This window comes from Atta cephalotes (assembly GCF_000143395.1).
Source record: "Atta cephalotes unplaced genomic scaffold scaffold00001, whole genome shotgun sequence".
In the NCBI taxonomy this organism is placed as follows: domain Eukaryota; kingdom Metazoa; phylum Arthropoda; class Insecta; order Hymenoptera; family Formicidae; genus Atta; species Atta cephalotes.
Genome location: NW_012130065.1, coordinates 15,630,117 through 15,646,297, shown reverse-complemented (window position 1 = coordinate 15,646,297; position 16,181 = coordinate 15,630,117). Strand labels below are relative to the sequence as shown.

At 32.8% G+C, this 16,181-nt stretch overlaps 1 protein-coding gene across 1 annotated transcript; it reads left to right on the top strand.

Annotated features, from left to right (window-relative positions):
- Positions 1-10,001: 10,001 nt before the first annotated feature.
- LOC105617542 (protein twist) lies at positions 10,002-15,751 on the top strand. The gene is made up of 2 exons (XM_012199101.1): positions 10,002-11,280; positions 15,618-15,751. Exons 1-2 carry the CDS (start codon positions 10,002-10,004, stop codon positions 15,749-15,751), a joined length of 1,413 nt encoding a protein of 470 aa, XP_012054491.1.
- Positions 15,752-16,181: the final 430 nt, after the last annotated feature.

Sequence of the window (16,181 nt, the reverse complement as noted above, 5' to 3'; positions counted from 1 at the left end):
ATAGTTACGATTACGTCATAATGAATTGGCCGTTTGACAATTAAAACATATTATTTCGTAATAACTTCGTATAGCATACATTATACGAAGTTATACGAAGAGAGAGAGAGAGAGAGAAAGAGAGAGAGTGATTTTATGAAATTGAATAAGTAAATGCATGCAAGAATTTTCTTCAAATATTGTAATATGCCGCAAAAGGAATTAATACAAAATAATGCAAATATATAACATAATTTAATACATTATTACGTTTGGATCAAAATAGTCAGCTGTATAAAAATTTTTTCGAATATGTTCTATGTATGTAAATATTAATGTTAACATTACTTTTGGATAATATTTGAGTGAACGGAAGTGGCGGAAAGATCGACAGAGTTCGTTTGACTCTCGAAGTTTACCTTTTTCCACTGGCTTTCTTCATCATCGCAGCATCAACCATTTCTTGTCACCGTCATCATCGTTTTCGTACACGTTTATCGAGTTGAACACGCGCTTTCCCAAGAGAAAAGAGACCACCCTCGTCGTCTGCGACATAAATATCGCTCCGATTATTCGGCGATATTCGGGGCAGCCGAATATAATATCGCTCGATACTCCGAACTCGTAAAATTCATCGAGTCCATGAAAAGACCGGAATAAGTTCTTTTGTAATAATGCAATCATGCTGTAATTTTCGATGACGTATATCTTCGCTTTTAAATTTATCTTAATTACGCACTTACCATTTGTAGTACAAATATGTAGATACATTGCAGCTTCGCCGCTCTTTGTCTGACTTAAATTGTAGCATTGAATATTTAATATGATATAATATACTTATGTAATTCGAAAAAGAATTGTAATAATTACATTTACCCTTTTATACTATTGCATATCTATTGCACATAGTATACATAAATGCAATCTGTTTTAAATTAATATGTCGCTCGTACAATAATTATTTTTAACAATTTATTTGACAATATAATAAAGTTGTTAATTATACCTAACAACTATCGCAACAATTATCGCAACTGTTGTATAGAGAGTTATATAGAGAGAGGAAAGAAGGAGCTCATGTATCAAATATCATTATATATTTAATAATAATATTGAAATAATATTGAAATATTGAAATAATATTGAATAATAATATTAAATTTTTTAATGAGAGTTATTAGTCAAAAGGTATACCTACATTATCTATGGATTTTTTTAGATTTTAATTTCAAAAATAAGTTAGAAAAAATTATTAGAAGTTTGATAAATATATATATAGGCAAATATATATCTTGTGTATATAACAATCATGATAACAACCGTCCTTGTGTTTTGCAAGAAAGACATCAAGAAAAAATTAAAGAGTTTAGTGAAAGATGATAATACATCGAAATGTCAAAGTTAAATTTTAAACACTTGCTATTGCGGATAAAATCTTGAATTGAAGTTATATTATAACATAAAGATAATGCACAATGATAAGAAAAGATTCTTATTATCTATATTCTAAAATTTTTATTATTCATATTCTAAAATTTCCCTCTAGAGACATTCTTTGTCTGTAGATAAAAAAGTTTCGTTCTAGTGCAAGGAAAATGCAACATTAATTAGAAACAAAATTCTTTAAGATGCAAGACATAATCAAACGTAAATAATATAATTTATTTTATTATAAATTATATAATTATTTAATTATTTAATAATTATTTAACAAAATTATACGTAATAATTATACAGATTATACGTAATAATTAAGAAGCAATAAATAACAAATATATAAATAATAGAATAATATCTGTGATTTAAAAAAATACGTGACTTTGATGTAATTATTTATAATATTATTAACTTTTCAGTAAAAAAATTAATAGATTTTATTAATGTATACTAACAACCAAAAAAAAATTTGTCACATTCGAATACTGCAATCCGCAGTCAGAAATGATAATCGAATCGACGTTGATCGAATCGACGTCGATCGATATTGATTTGATGCTTTCGATTTCATTTCCAGCAAACGAGAATGGATTGAAATGAATTGAAGTGGATTTAGATTTTCAGAAATATTGATTCACGAATATTAAAATGAATGCTTTTCTGTATGCATTTTTATTCATTTATAGGAATTACATGGAGCATAACTCTATGCCTTTCAATCTAAAAATAATATTAGCTTTTTCTGTGAACAGAAATACAATTGTGAATATTGTTCAATTCGAAATTTTGAATAGGGAATACAATTTTTCAATCCAATTGCATCCAATTGAATCTAATTGAATCCAATTTAATCCAATTAAATCCAAAAAAAAGTATTCGTTATTTAAAATACGCATTCGGATAGAAAAAAATTTCAATCCATTTTAATCGATTCTCGTTTAACTGGTCATGAAAGCATTTGAGTCATGTATTCGAACGCAGTCAAGCGTAATAATTATAAATATATGGACGGTAGAATCGGGCATAAAACAATAGTCAAAATATGAACAAAAGATATTCTTTGAGCAAAAAAGGACCGAAGAAGCAAATGTTCAACATGAGTTTGCCAGATGGAAAGATTACCTAGAAAAATTCTTGAACAGGTAGCATCTCGTAACCACATTAAAGAATTTTGCGAAGTTGTGAAGCTGTTTTTTCTGCTGAGAAAGCAGCTTCATTGATAATTAATTTCTATCAAATTAAATTAATTATCAATGATTGCATTCTTAGCAGAAAAAGCAGCTTTGCAATTCGCAAGATTCTTTAATTTAATCGTTTATATGTTTAAATCCTAAGAAATTAAGGGCAAAATTAATTATATTAAAGAATTTTACAATGAAGTTGTAAAGTTTCTTTTTTTACTGAACGCAGCTATTAGATGTATTTCAATAAATAGATAAATACAAAATTGTTAAACTTTTACCTCGAAAAAAATCTCAAAATTTTTAATTTCTCCCTTTTTTCTTCTTGTTTGATTACATATATTTTCATTTTCAATGAAAATACGAGAAAAAAATTATTTTATGCGATTACGTTCTTCAGATAATTAGCAGAATTAATAAAAATCGTATGAGAATATCACTTTTGCAAAAATTTTATCTACAAGCTCAAGAAAATACTTGCGTTATAGACTGAAGGCAATATTATTAATCTCGCAACGATAGTGACAACACCTGTCTACCTATATGTATATTTCTATATGTAAAAAATAATATGAAAAGAATATATGCAAAGAATACAGGTGAGAGAATGGAAGACAATGATACTTGTACTATTTGAGAAAGTCACTATGATTGGACGACTGTTCCAATAACATCTGTTGCTATTGGAGAATCCGCTTTCACCTGTCGGTGCAATGGCTGCGCGATTTCTATTTCTTTCCGAATTGTTATCTTTGAATGGAAATATTCCAGCCGATTCATTCCATTTATGAAAATATCTTATTTTATTACGCGCAATTATTTTTTTTAGCTTCTTCCTTATCTAAATTCTTTGGAATAATTGTCATAATTATTAATATTAATATTAATATTAATATTGCAAATATAAACATATTATTAATATACACATATTTTCAAGATAGCATAAGATAATACAAGTGTGTACTAAATTATAGTAGGAGTTAGAAAATCGGTGTACGTCACAAATTTATGACTTATGCAGGTAGCGATCTTTGCGATCGAGTCAATAGTTTTAGAAGCATATGTTGAACACATGTTTCTAATATATATACTTACAAAATGAAAGAAAGTAACCTTTGAACATTGGAAGATATTTGATTATTGTAGAGAGACACAGTTTTTTGAATTTACTTGGAATGATTTATGAGAATACTTAAAAGTTATACTCAAATTGAAAAATCGTTATTCTTTGAAGTGCCATTATGCTGAAAAAATTCAAAAGCTTTTTGCTGCTTTGACAAATTGCAAGTGGCTTCTATCTATAAAATATAATTATTTTTTTTCATTATTGCTTCCTTTAATCTACCTCTACTTAAAGCATTAAATTACGAATGACAAGAATTTTATTTCCGCCCTCATTTATATGCCTTCGTCTCCGATAACGAAATATTTCTCCGAAAAGTCTAGTAAGTTATTAAGAATGACTTTATTTTGACTAAACGATATTACTATTAGCACGTACGCTTCTGCAAATGTTCATTCACCAATATCGATCATCACTTTGCCATTCGTAGGTGATAATCCTGAACGGTAGTCGGTGTAAGGTGCTCCACGTGTTTGCGACTCTTGGCTGGTAAATCTAAATTTATGAATCACGAATACGCGCAAGTGAACCACGTGTTCCCACATATGTGAGACGTATGACATGAGTTACAGAGAACCATTTGGTCAAAAGAGGTGAAACTCTCAAGGCCGAATCGTGGGCCACTTCGGTGGATGACCGAGGGATCTTTCAGTGGGATTATAGTTATTAAGCATATCTCCTCTCTATGAATAGTACTACTTTAAAGGGCCATTACTACCGATAGAATATTCGTCGTGGTATCACCTTATTATTGTTCGTAGTGTACATACACAGTTTGGAATTTAAAGTGAAATAGTTATATGTTTCATATATTGATTGGCAAAAGTAAGAAAGTTCTAATGCAGTTTAGAACAGGAAGAAAAAACAGACCTTTTGTTTTTAAATATGCCAGTACAGAAGAAAGTGCCGACAGGGATGTTTAAACCTACAACATTGCACGACGAGGATGTACACATTGCAGTTTGAAACTTAAAGTGAAATAGTTATATGTTTCATATATTGATTCGCAAAAGCAAGAAAGAAAGTTCTAATGCAGGAAGAAAAAACAAATCTTTTGTTTTTAAATGTGCCAGTACAGAAGAAAGTGCCGACAGGGACGTTTGAACCTGCAACATTACACGACGGCGAGGGTGTATACAAATGCGCCGCTAAGTTAAAGTTGCGCGTTTAAAGTTGCGCGTCGGCACGCGCAATTAAGACCACGTTAATATCGTCAAACGGTGCGTGTCCGGAGCGGTATCGCGCGCACGTGCGCACGGAACACGACCGCGAAGAAGATCGACGAAGGTCAGGGAATTTCCCTGCATTTAAGCAGAACAGGTCGCGATAACGTCAAAAGAATCTTGAATGAATCGTCAAGTTTAATAATCGTTTGATGACTTTTCTGCTTATGTCCATTTCTGTCAATGTAGATTAACTTTAATCTCGGTTTTCTTTATTCTTGTCTGATCATTAGAACTAAAAAAAGATAAAAAGTCAAATAAGCCAAAATTAATTTGTGTTGATAGAAATTCGACAATCAAGTGCATCAAGAAATCATTAGATATAATTAGATATAATAAAAATCGTGTTAAGGTGACAAAATGCTGAATAATTAGAGAAATTTAAAAGGTATACCAAAATTTGTTCAAAATGATCAACTAAATAAATTTTCATTAACTGAAACTTTTATTAAACGGATAATACTACTACTGAGTTATAGAATTATATAATATTGGAAAGGATTTTATGTAGAGATTACTAGAATACAATCATACGATGACACAAGTGGAAGTATGATTCTATGATTCAATAAAATGTTTAATGAAAATCTATTTAGTTGACTATTTTGGATCAATTTTGATATACTTAAACCAATTTGCTCATAATTTCATTTTATAGAAATAACATATTAGAAAACAAATTTTTTTAGTAGAAGCATCAGACATTAAAAAACGTAACGGTATAAGCAAGTAAATTATGTTGTTCCTGGACTAATATACTCCTTTAGATAGGAAGAACAAATGAGGAGAATGGACAGAAAATATACTCTCTCGCGCCGGAAAGCCTTCGGGATTTTTGCTTTTGATCGCCGGTATTATTTTGGTATTTGGCCGTGTTATTTATCGGCCTGTCCATTGGCGATCCGATTCGTGGTTGGATCGTCGCCAAAATGGCAGCTTACGGCTTTCCGTCGGTTGTATTACGATTCCTAGAAGCGCGATCCGACGAGCGACGAATATTCATCCGCTAATACCGTCACGATACCGACGATTGAGTCGTTCAAAGCTCGCCATTAGTTCGAGGAAACAAATCGGCCGGCTCGCCAAAATCTACTGACTGTCAAAACTTTGTTTTCGCTACCATCTTTTAAGTGCGTTGTAAATAATCGTATAAAATAAGGAATAAGAATAAATTTTTTAAAATTGGAAAATATTAAAATTACAAATATTTTTTTACTTATGTGATTTCTTTTGCTTTTTGAAATAAAATTCAATTCATAATTTTTTATATCTAATAATTCTCATATGTGCAAAAATAAAAATTTTTGCCCAACCCTTAAATGCCTCACTACAAAAACAACATAATTTGCTTGCTTATGTACCGTTACTTTCTTTAACGTTTAATGTTTCTATTAAAAAAATTTTTGTTGTAATATGTTATTTGTATAAAAGTTTATGAGCTTAAATTGGAAAAAAGTTACGAGTTTAAATTGGATTACATATATATTTTTTTTAACTTCTATAGAAATAATATAAAAATTCAAATTGCTTGTAAAAGCATTGAAAACAAAAAGCCAAAGGTATGCCAAAGGTATTTAAGGATTGATCGTAAATTTGCGCTGTAAATTATGTACATACGATAATATAATTATATATTCATAATTAAAATATTTTAAACTTTGCAGATCGCTTAAAATTGATTTCAATCGACCAAATCGATCGAGACCAAAGACTAGCAAACAAAGACGTGACCCTGTTTCTTCCTCGAAGCCTCCCTCGCGACTAAATATTCTCTAGGCGTGGCGCGACGTCGAACGAAATGCTAAATCACGGACGTGGCGAGACGAAGCAAGGCGGAGGCTCACGAGAAAGTTAGAGAAACGTCGGAATTTATATAGACATCCTCTAAAGAGCTTTCGTCCGTCACAACAAACACGTCGCGGCGCATCCAACGCGGCTATCTATCATTCGCGCTTCCGAATAAGTGAGCCGCATTAATTTATATCGCGAAGCCATCGATATCAATTCAGTCAGAGAAAAGAACATCAGTCTAAACTCTATAACTGGATCACTGTGGATTTAGATCCATATTCATAGATCGATCCGCGATTAATCTTTATTTCAGACGAATCAAGTTAGAATCAAAGTTTGAACAATTAAATTTATGGATTTATTTAATTATATATTGAGGTAATATTTTTCGTAATAAATAATTATTTACAGGTTTTAAGATGTTTATCAGAATCAGATTATTAAGATCTTTTTAGTTTCGGAGATGTGCTTGTGAGCATCATACTATTAAATTGATTGTCAATTTAATTTGTGATATTACTATTCCTAATTCTGTTAGAAATTGCGTTTTAAGACTGAAAATTAAATTCGGCACATAGTTTGCAGGACTGAATATACATAAATATTCAGATTCACATCGAATTACTTAAGCATTAAAAATGCAACTTGCTCGTTTAGCCTTTTATTTCCTATTTGTTGTGGATTTATTTAATTATGATTTGAGAAGCGGTTTTGAAATAAAAGATTAATTTAAATCTATTTAAAATTGGATTCTCAGGTTGACTATAAATACGGTGGCCGATATACGCAAAATAGAACAAGAAAAATTTGCCGAAGCAAGGAAACGTCTCCTGGAAGCGAGTTCTAGCGATTCGCATCTTTGGCGGTGTCGGAGAAAATATTTTTAAAAAAGCCGTTCTACTCTCGATTTCTTTTGCCCGCTTCGCTCTCTGCTTCCTTAGTCAGGAATGTACTTTTTAGGCTGCGAGGGTTCTACCTATTTTTGGCTGCGTCGTAATTCTGATCGCTGATTTTTCATCCTCGCTCCGGCTTCCGAGTTGCAAGGGCTTGAAAAATATCGATACATCACATCCCCGATGTAACATTGCGTCCCGCGATTATTTTTGGCCGACGAAATATATTACTTTTATATAATTTATTTATTATTATTTATTATTATTATTTTTAGGTAAATATATTCGCTATTCGATGATATCTTATATTAAATCCTTCAAATATCTTATACACACACACATATACATACATACATACATACATATATATATATATATATATATATATATATATACAGGGTATCTGAAATAACCCCCTAATCATACAGTGCTATTTCTTAAAAAACTAAGTCGAAAAGTCCTTTATCATTTTGCAATTTTCGCAATAGTTAACGAGATATTAATTTCTAAAGATTGCCGAATAAATGAATAAAATCAATGTAATTTTATGATATTTTTCAGTGATCCTCGTGAAATATTTTGAAGATATTTCTTAAAGAATTCTTAAGTCTATTCTACAATGTGATTTTTGTTTCCCGTTTCTTGCTTTTTGCTATTTTTTACATCTCGTCTTTTTGCTTCTTATCCTTATTCTTATTTTTTACTTTATCGCCCGAGATAAAAATTAACGAATTTCGAAAGAAACAAGAAATACATAGCAAAAAATACAATTGTCGATAAAACGATTAGTCAATAAAAAGGAAAAAAAAGATAAAAAAGCAAGAAACAAAGAGCACATTGTAGAATAAACTTTAAAGATATCTTAAAGTTATCTTACACATTTTAGATATTTTGCTCATTGGATAACCAAAAAAACATTGCGAAAATTGTAAAATAACAGAAGACTTTTCGATTCAGTCTTTTATTAAGACTAGCACTATATGATTAGTAGGCATTATTTCAATACATACCCTGTATATTATATAATAATATTATATTCAATACATACCCTGTATATTATATAATCTCAAATATCTTGTATATATACACATGTATATATGATATATAATATCAAACATATTTTTAGAAAAAATATATATCTTTTTTCTAAAATATATCTATTTTATAGTTTTTTGGAAATCTTTATAAGAATCAATCCCAAAACGACTATAGTTACGATTACGTCATAATGAATTGGCCGTTTGCAATTAAAACATATTATTTGTATGCATTTATTCAATAATATTTATCATTTGTATAAATAAATATTGTGCAAATAAACGCTGCGGTTGTAGAGAATAAAAAAGTGATAAGAAGTAATTTTATCAAACTTTGTAATTTATTTATTATTATATTTATTGTTTATTGTAAGTAAATATTTACTTAGTTTTTTATTTAATAGAAAGGAAGGAAATGGAGGACTTTGGTTCATTTTATGCATTGTGCAAGACTGTGCTTCCGCCAGTAAATCAATTGGCCAATTACAATCGAGAACGTAAGACAATAAGCAAATAAAAATGTCTATTTACTGCTTATATTTTCTTGGTGTCTAACTAATTTAAACGGCGTTGCAATCTGTATTTATTGATCTAAAAGTGATCGTGATTTTTCTTCATTCTCTTTTTCTTTTGTTTTCTCATTTGTTTATTACGTATATCATTTCGTATTTTTTTTTACATAAACTTTTCTATCATACTTTTTTCTATGTATCTCATTTGCATTTTTAGAAAAATACATTTTTCCAAAATTGCAACTCAATCATCAATCTCATTCTTATGCGGATCTCACACGCGCATGGAAATCTTCCGTTTCATTTTCTCGTATCCCTTCCTTTATAATCTGACCTATCTATTTTCTCGACTTCGTCCTCCTCTTCTCCGTGGGTGGAGACAAAGTGATAGTCGGGGACCAATCATATTCGTCGTTGAAGGCGTTCCTTCGACATGACACGATGAGCGATCGCACTGGAGGCTCTCTTCTTCAGACGGTTAGTAACATTCAGAGATGTGAGCGAGAAAGAGAGAGAGAGAGAGAGAGAGAGAGAAAGAAAGAAAGAAAGAGGGGAGAAAGACGTTGCTGTGTGTCGATGTGACTGGCGACATACGCGTACGAGGAACGTACGTCTTCGGGGGGATTCTCTTCTTCGTTGAACTTAGCTGATTCTCGCGCGGTCGGAGATTTTGTTCACGTGATTCCTGTTCGCGCGCGCGGATTGCCTGATTGAATCGACAAATCGAACGATCGATTGCGCTGGATCGCACGGATCATTCGCGGTGTCAACACATGCGTCGCGCCGATACGTGGCTTGCGCGTATTGGCGTTTACTGAACAGTGGATGGGTGTCAATAATCGCGGTGGTTCCGCGCTTCGTACCTGGCAGCAGACTGGAAATTACAAGCATCTGGTGTCTTCAGTTCGCGCGCGGACCTTCAACGGCGTCCAATGCGTTGATAAGACGAACGAAGGTATGCGCGGTGCGGCGACGGTACCGCAACCGCCGCCGGTGCCGACGCCGGCATCCCAGTGCATAACAACGCAGCCGGGTTACTATATTTTGCATGGCAATGGGATCCAGGGTGGCAACGACGGCACCTGTGTCATCGGCACGGTGCCGCACGGCGGCGACGGCAATCCCAATGGTAATTCCTCGGTGACGCGATACGGTCGTTTCACGCCACCCGCGTCACATCTGATGGACTTGAGTGGTCCACCGGATCATCAGCAACAACAACATCATGCTCTATTGTCCGGTTATCACCATCAGCATAACCAGGTTGCGGTAGAGTACACCGAGCTGACCCATATGATGTTCAAGAATCCGGACGAAACGCGATATCATCATCATCCTCATCATTCCCAGGATCATCATCCGGATAGTAAAATCGTGCGGGACTTTCAACTGGAGTTTGACCGGCCGCTCCACTCGACGGACAACTCGTCCGAGTTTCTGTCGGATTACAGTAGGGACCACGAGCAACAGAGTCTGTGTCTGACACCGTCTTCGCAGAGCGTGTATTCACCCAGTGGCGCTGACGAGATGGGTGCCCCCAGTTCAGTTCAATCGGTACAGGGCCAGGCGGGATCTTACCATCATGTGGATGTTACGGAGTTCAAATCGGACGCGATCGAGGAAGGGATAGTCGATCATGTCGCGAGATACGGCTGTGAACAGGCCGCAGAGCTCGGCCACGTGACTGAGCCGTCGTCATCGACGACGGCAAAGGGCTACGGGAACAGAGAGGGTGGCATCAGGACTGCTGTCAGGAGGAAGAGGCGGCATAGCGGCAACAACAACAGTAGTAGCAGCAGTAACGGTTGTTGCAACAGCAACGAGTCCGATAGCGAGGCCACGACAGCCTCGACGACACGGACGAAGGTGCGTCGCAAGAACGATCAGGAGATTCAGAATCAAAGGGCGATGGCGAATGTCCGTGAACGTCAACGGACGCAAAGCTTGAACGAGGCGTTCTCCGCACTTAGGAAGATTATACCGACTCTACCAAGTGACAAGCTCAGCAAAATCCAAACACTCAAGCTCGCCGCTAGGTACATCGACTTCTTGTTCCACGTGCTCAAGACCAACACCGAAAACGCCGAGTGCGGCGAGAACGCAGGTAATTTCGATGAGTGTAACGGGTGATACGTAGGTGGTGACGTGAGGATGCGTGTATAGATATTTCAAGGTGTAAATCCGTTCGAGAATTAAACATACGAATCGAGACAGAAGATTTGAAGGAAATGCTCGAGAAGTGTTCATTCTTTCAAAACACGTTATGTTTTGATTTGTTTCCGATCGTGTTTGCAAGCACAAATGTCGCTATCTATGAAGCAAAACGTTGGTTTAGTGCGCTCTCTCTTTTCTTCTTTTTCTCAGTCAGACATAATCGAATCGACGTCGATTGAGTAATGCTATCGATGACGATTTTATTAATTATTTCTAGATATATCCACGTAACATATTTCTCCGATGAACATCTTGAAAATGTTCCTAAGATGTCTTTTAGAGAACTGTGTTGTGTGAATATATATACCTCCAGCACAACTTCGAAATTTTCGCTCAGTTTATACCATGGGTTGTTGAAAGAAATAGCATATATTTTTATGGTTCCGGTCTACAGAAAAATCTGAAAAAATTCTTGTACACTTGTGAAATCTTTAATAATAAGTTTTTAAATAAAAACTGGATTACATTTTATTTATTTTTTTATATATTGAAATTTGAATAAGAATTTTGAGAAAACATGATGTTAACTATGCCTTGTAAAAATTTATTGTTAAAGTTTCATAAGTGTACAAGAATTTTTTTTAATTTATGTCTATATTTGTATTATATTAGTGATCTTTTCACGTATATCGAAATACACATATATCTCTGATATACGTTCAAAATCATGATCTCTGTATAATATATGTATAATTTATATAAAGAAGGATTGCACGTGATTTATTAGTTTCTGAATACATTTATGACTGTAAAAAAGATACGACTTTTGCATTCATACAATATTTTTACAATCGGATCTATGCTCAAACTGTGTATATACTTCTTAATAATTGCGTTCATCAGCAAAAAAAGCAGCTATTATTGTAAAATTCCTTAATATGACTGCTTTTGATTCCTTATGGATCTAAGTGTATAAATCACAATCATAGTGAAGAATTTTGCAACAGTTAAGCAGCTTCTTCGTTGAACGTAACCAATACTTTTATCAATCTTTATTCATCCTCCACTTCGCCATATAGAACGAAAATACGTGCGTAATGTTTAATATATAAATGTAATGTATAAATAAATGTAATAGAAGAGAGGTGTATGAAGATGAAAGATTAAAAATAGGAGATCATTTGGTGGCCGACATATTAAGACATTGGATTATGTTTTTTCTTTTAGTACATGAAAAAAATGATTTTGCTGGAGTACATAAAAATTTAGATGCAGATCTGAAAATAACTTGGTTGGACTATCAAAATAATTATGAAGAATGCTCAAGCATAATGAAAAATGTTATAAAAAAATGTTGATATGCTAGCAATTATTTTGAACGTCCAACAATTATTTTGATAGTCTAACAAAATTATTTTCAGATCTGTATCTAACTAAATTTTTACACGCAGAAAAATATTATCATTTTATTGCTCAGAAAAGTGATCACTCAATTTACTTTCTTCTTTTTACATAACAGTTATTTTACATAACAAAGAATTTATTTTACATAACAAAGAATAATAAAATATTCTTATCACAAATTTTGGTATAGAAAAACATATTATTATGTAAAACAAAAATTTATTTTTTTTTTAAAGATTTTTTATAAAATTAATCAAAGTAGTAATTTTATATAATAAATAAATCGAATTTGCTTTAATTCAATCTTGATTGAAATATTAAATTCGCTAGGATTTAGAATATCTATATTTTGAATAAATTTGATACTTATGATGAACCTATGATGATACATTTATGGATATATGAACTTTTTTTGAAACAAGTAAGTATTACTTGCGTACAATATGTATTTTTCTATCTGTAGATACTTCAGCAAAACTATTTTTTCCATATAAATATCTTGCTGTCTTGTACAAAAAGTATGCTACGCTACCGATTGCACGTTGTCACGTTGTTTAGAAAGAGGACGCTCGAGGATTGTCTCCGTCGGCACCTTCTCCGTAGGGTGGTACATGTTTATAGCGAGTCGGGTGGCTCCCAGTTAATTAAACAGACTACCGTCTCGGAGGATTTTTTCTCGTAATTTACCCGAGATCGGAACGACGAGCCCGCGACGAGCACTCATGCCGTTACTAAAGTGTCTCACTGAAGGAGCTTGCTCTCATGTATTACGCGCGTACGCGATTCACTGTTCTCATAATATTTATGGATCAGCGAGGATTAAATTCCTCGTATGGGCCGTCTGATTTTTAACGTTCGGAATAACAAACAAACGCGACATTTAACGGCTCTCCTACCGTTACTCGAAATTGTGGATACTCGAATCATCGTTCGGGACAACGTTCTATGATGACATTAACAACTTGGAAGCATAAACATGTGAAATATATGTTTCAGCAATAAAAAGGCAAAAAATTGTAATAAATCATAATAATTTATTTAAACCTATTAATCTCTATACAGATATCTTTCTCTTACGACGAGATTATGATGAGATTTTGGTCGTGAATAATAGTCGAACAATATCATATGATACTAATATTTTCATTTCTAGCAATATTACTCTAGGTTTAATTTACTTTTTATCCTTTTTCTTAAAGCGAGAAAAAGATAAAATGTAAGTTAAATCAAAATTAAAATTAATTTATAATAATGGTAGAAATGGGCATAAATATATTATTTTTCTTTCTTTTTTAATAACTTTTAAAATGATTTGTATTACTAACTACATATACATTCTGAATATAAATAATTACAAGGTGATGTAAAAAGTTAATGCCCGTTTTCATCAAATATAGATTAAATTTAATCTCGATTTAATTTATTTTTCATTTTTTTCCTACTTTTTTTAGCGTATTCTGGTCATAAGTCCGAAAATTCATAAATTGAAATTGTTTGAGTAGAGAGATATCTGTATAAGTTACAGTCTTGATCATAAGTATAAAGCATCCCCAAAAATTGACGTAAACGCTCTATCTAATAGAAAAGGAATTAAGAATCAATTATAATTTGTATTAAACCGATGATTAATACTATTACTTTGGTTCTATTTATGATAGAGTTTCAAAACCGAAAAAAATTTACAGAATATTCAAATATGTATACTCTGAAATATTGAAGCATTAAAATCCACTTTGATCGAAAATAAACTTATTTCTCATAATTAAATTAAAAAAACAGTTTTATTGAAAAATAATATTTATTTTTATAATAATTTTATTATCTTTCTTTTAGCTTTTATTAACGTCAATATCTTTTTGGAGGAATACACTGAAGGAATAAATCGAAGATATCTCAGTATATTCCTTCAAAAGGGTATTGACGCTAATAAAAACTAAAAGAAAGAATAAAATTTTTAAATTATCATAAAAATAAATATTATCTGTAATTATACAGCCTTGGCTATTTGAGTGTAAAGTATATGCTTTATACTCAAATAGTCAAGGCTGTATAATTACAGATGAGCGAAGTAGAAATCGATTCGAAATAAATCGCGAACGACGGCATCTCGAATGAATGGCTGAATGATTGAAACTTTATCCGAACACGTAGTACACAAATCTTCCCCGGTTCATCCTTATCTCAGCCGAGCGACGTAAACCACCCGGTGCACGCAGAATAGCGGGCACGCACTTGTAACTCGGCGTGACTAACGATACTCAGGCTTAACGGTATTTGGTGTCGGCGTCGATTGGCTCGTCGTTCCCAGTTCTCGCAACACGAATTTTGCGAGACGGAAATATATATATATATATACTCCACACTTTCTTTTATTCAGTCTCTTCTTTTCAAAGTTCTTCTAGCGCGATACAGCCACTTCCCTTTTATTTTGTAGCGTTGGCATTATATGCAGACAGAATTATCGTAACGATCCCCTTCGGCTTCTTTCCCTTCGATCTCTTTCGTCTGCTCTTCTCCTCAGTCCTCTTATATCTCTTTGTCGAAATAAAACTTTGCCGAAAGAATGATGTGGATCTTCCCAGAAACGAAATAAATGTTGAAGAAATATAAAAAAGATAAAAAATTTTGTTATTTATAATATGGAAATCGAAACTACTGGATAAACAAGAAGATTTCCTTATCATATAAAACAAATAAGTTAATAACATTCAATAATATACGTTTTCTTTCATTTTCTCCGATTTTCTTCTTCTAAATGAAAAAACTCGTGTCAGATTGTAATTATATTATAAATGATGATTGTATTCTTTTAATCCTCTTAAAGAAGATAATATACGATTGTTTGTGTATTGAATAACGAGAGACGAAAAATATCTGTTTCAGAGAAGGGCACCCGGAGTACGATTTTGGCTACGAAGGAGATCGCAGCGTCGCCGAGTAATTACATGGCACACGAGAGACTGTCGTACGCGTTTAGCGTCTGGAGAATGGAAGGCGATTGGAGCTCTAATACGTAGGCTATAGACTATAAGGTTAGGATAATTACGAATAAAAATTTAGCGAGGTAAGATGGTGAGAAACCGGGAACATTCTTGAATCTAATTTGAGAATATTTTGTTCCGCTTGAAAGAAAGGATGTATACTCTATTCCTGTATGCTTGCGAACACACGCGCACACACAATTAAATACGGAATGTTCTAGAAATTGTAATACAACAAGGAAATTATTCTTCTATAAAAGTAAGTCGAAAACATAGAGTAAACGCCACAATCTGTTAGGATTCACTAAATCTGACTACATTTTTATTTTTATGGTTACGTTCCTTCATTTATTGTTAGTATTGGAAACAAAAGTTCGTAACGCTAAGAACTTTAAAATTCAAGCAATTAAAATAAAGGAAATTTAAATTAAGAAAAAAAAGTCGGCGACTCGATCTCGTTTAAGAA

Coding starts and splice junctions, on each gene's coding strand:
- LOC105617542 (XM_012199101.1), top strand. CDS start 10,002: ATGGGTGTCAATAATCGCGGTGGTTCCGCGCTTCGTACCTGGCAGCAG. Junction 11,281..15,617: donor CGAGTGCGGCGAGAACGCAG/GTAATTTCGATG, acceptor TATCTGTTTCAG/AGAAGGGCACCCGGAGTACG.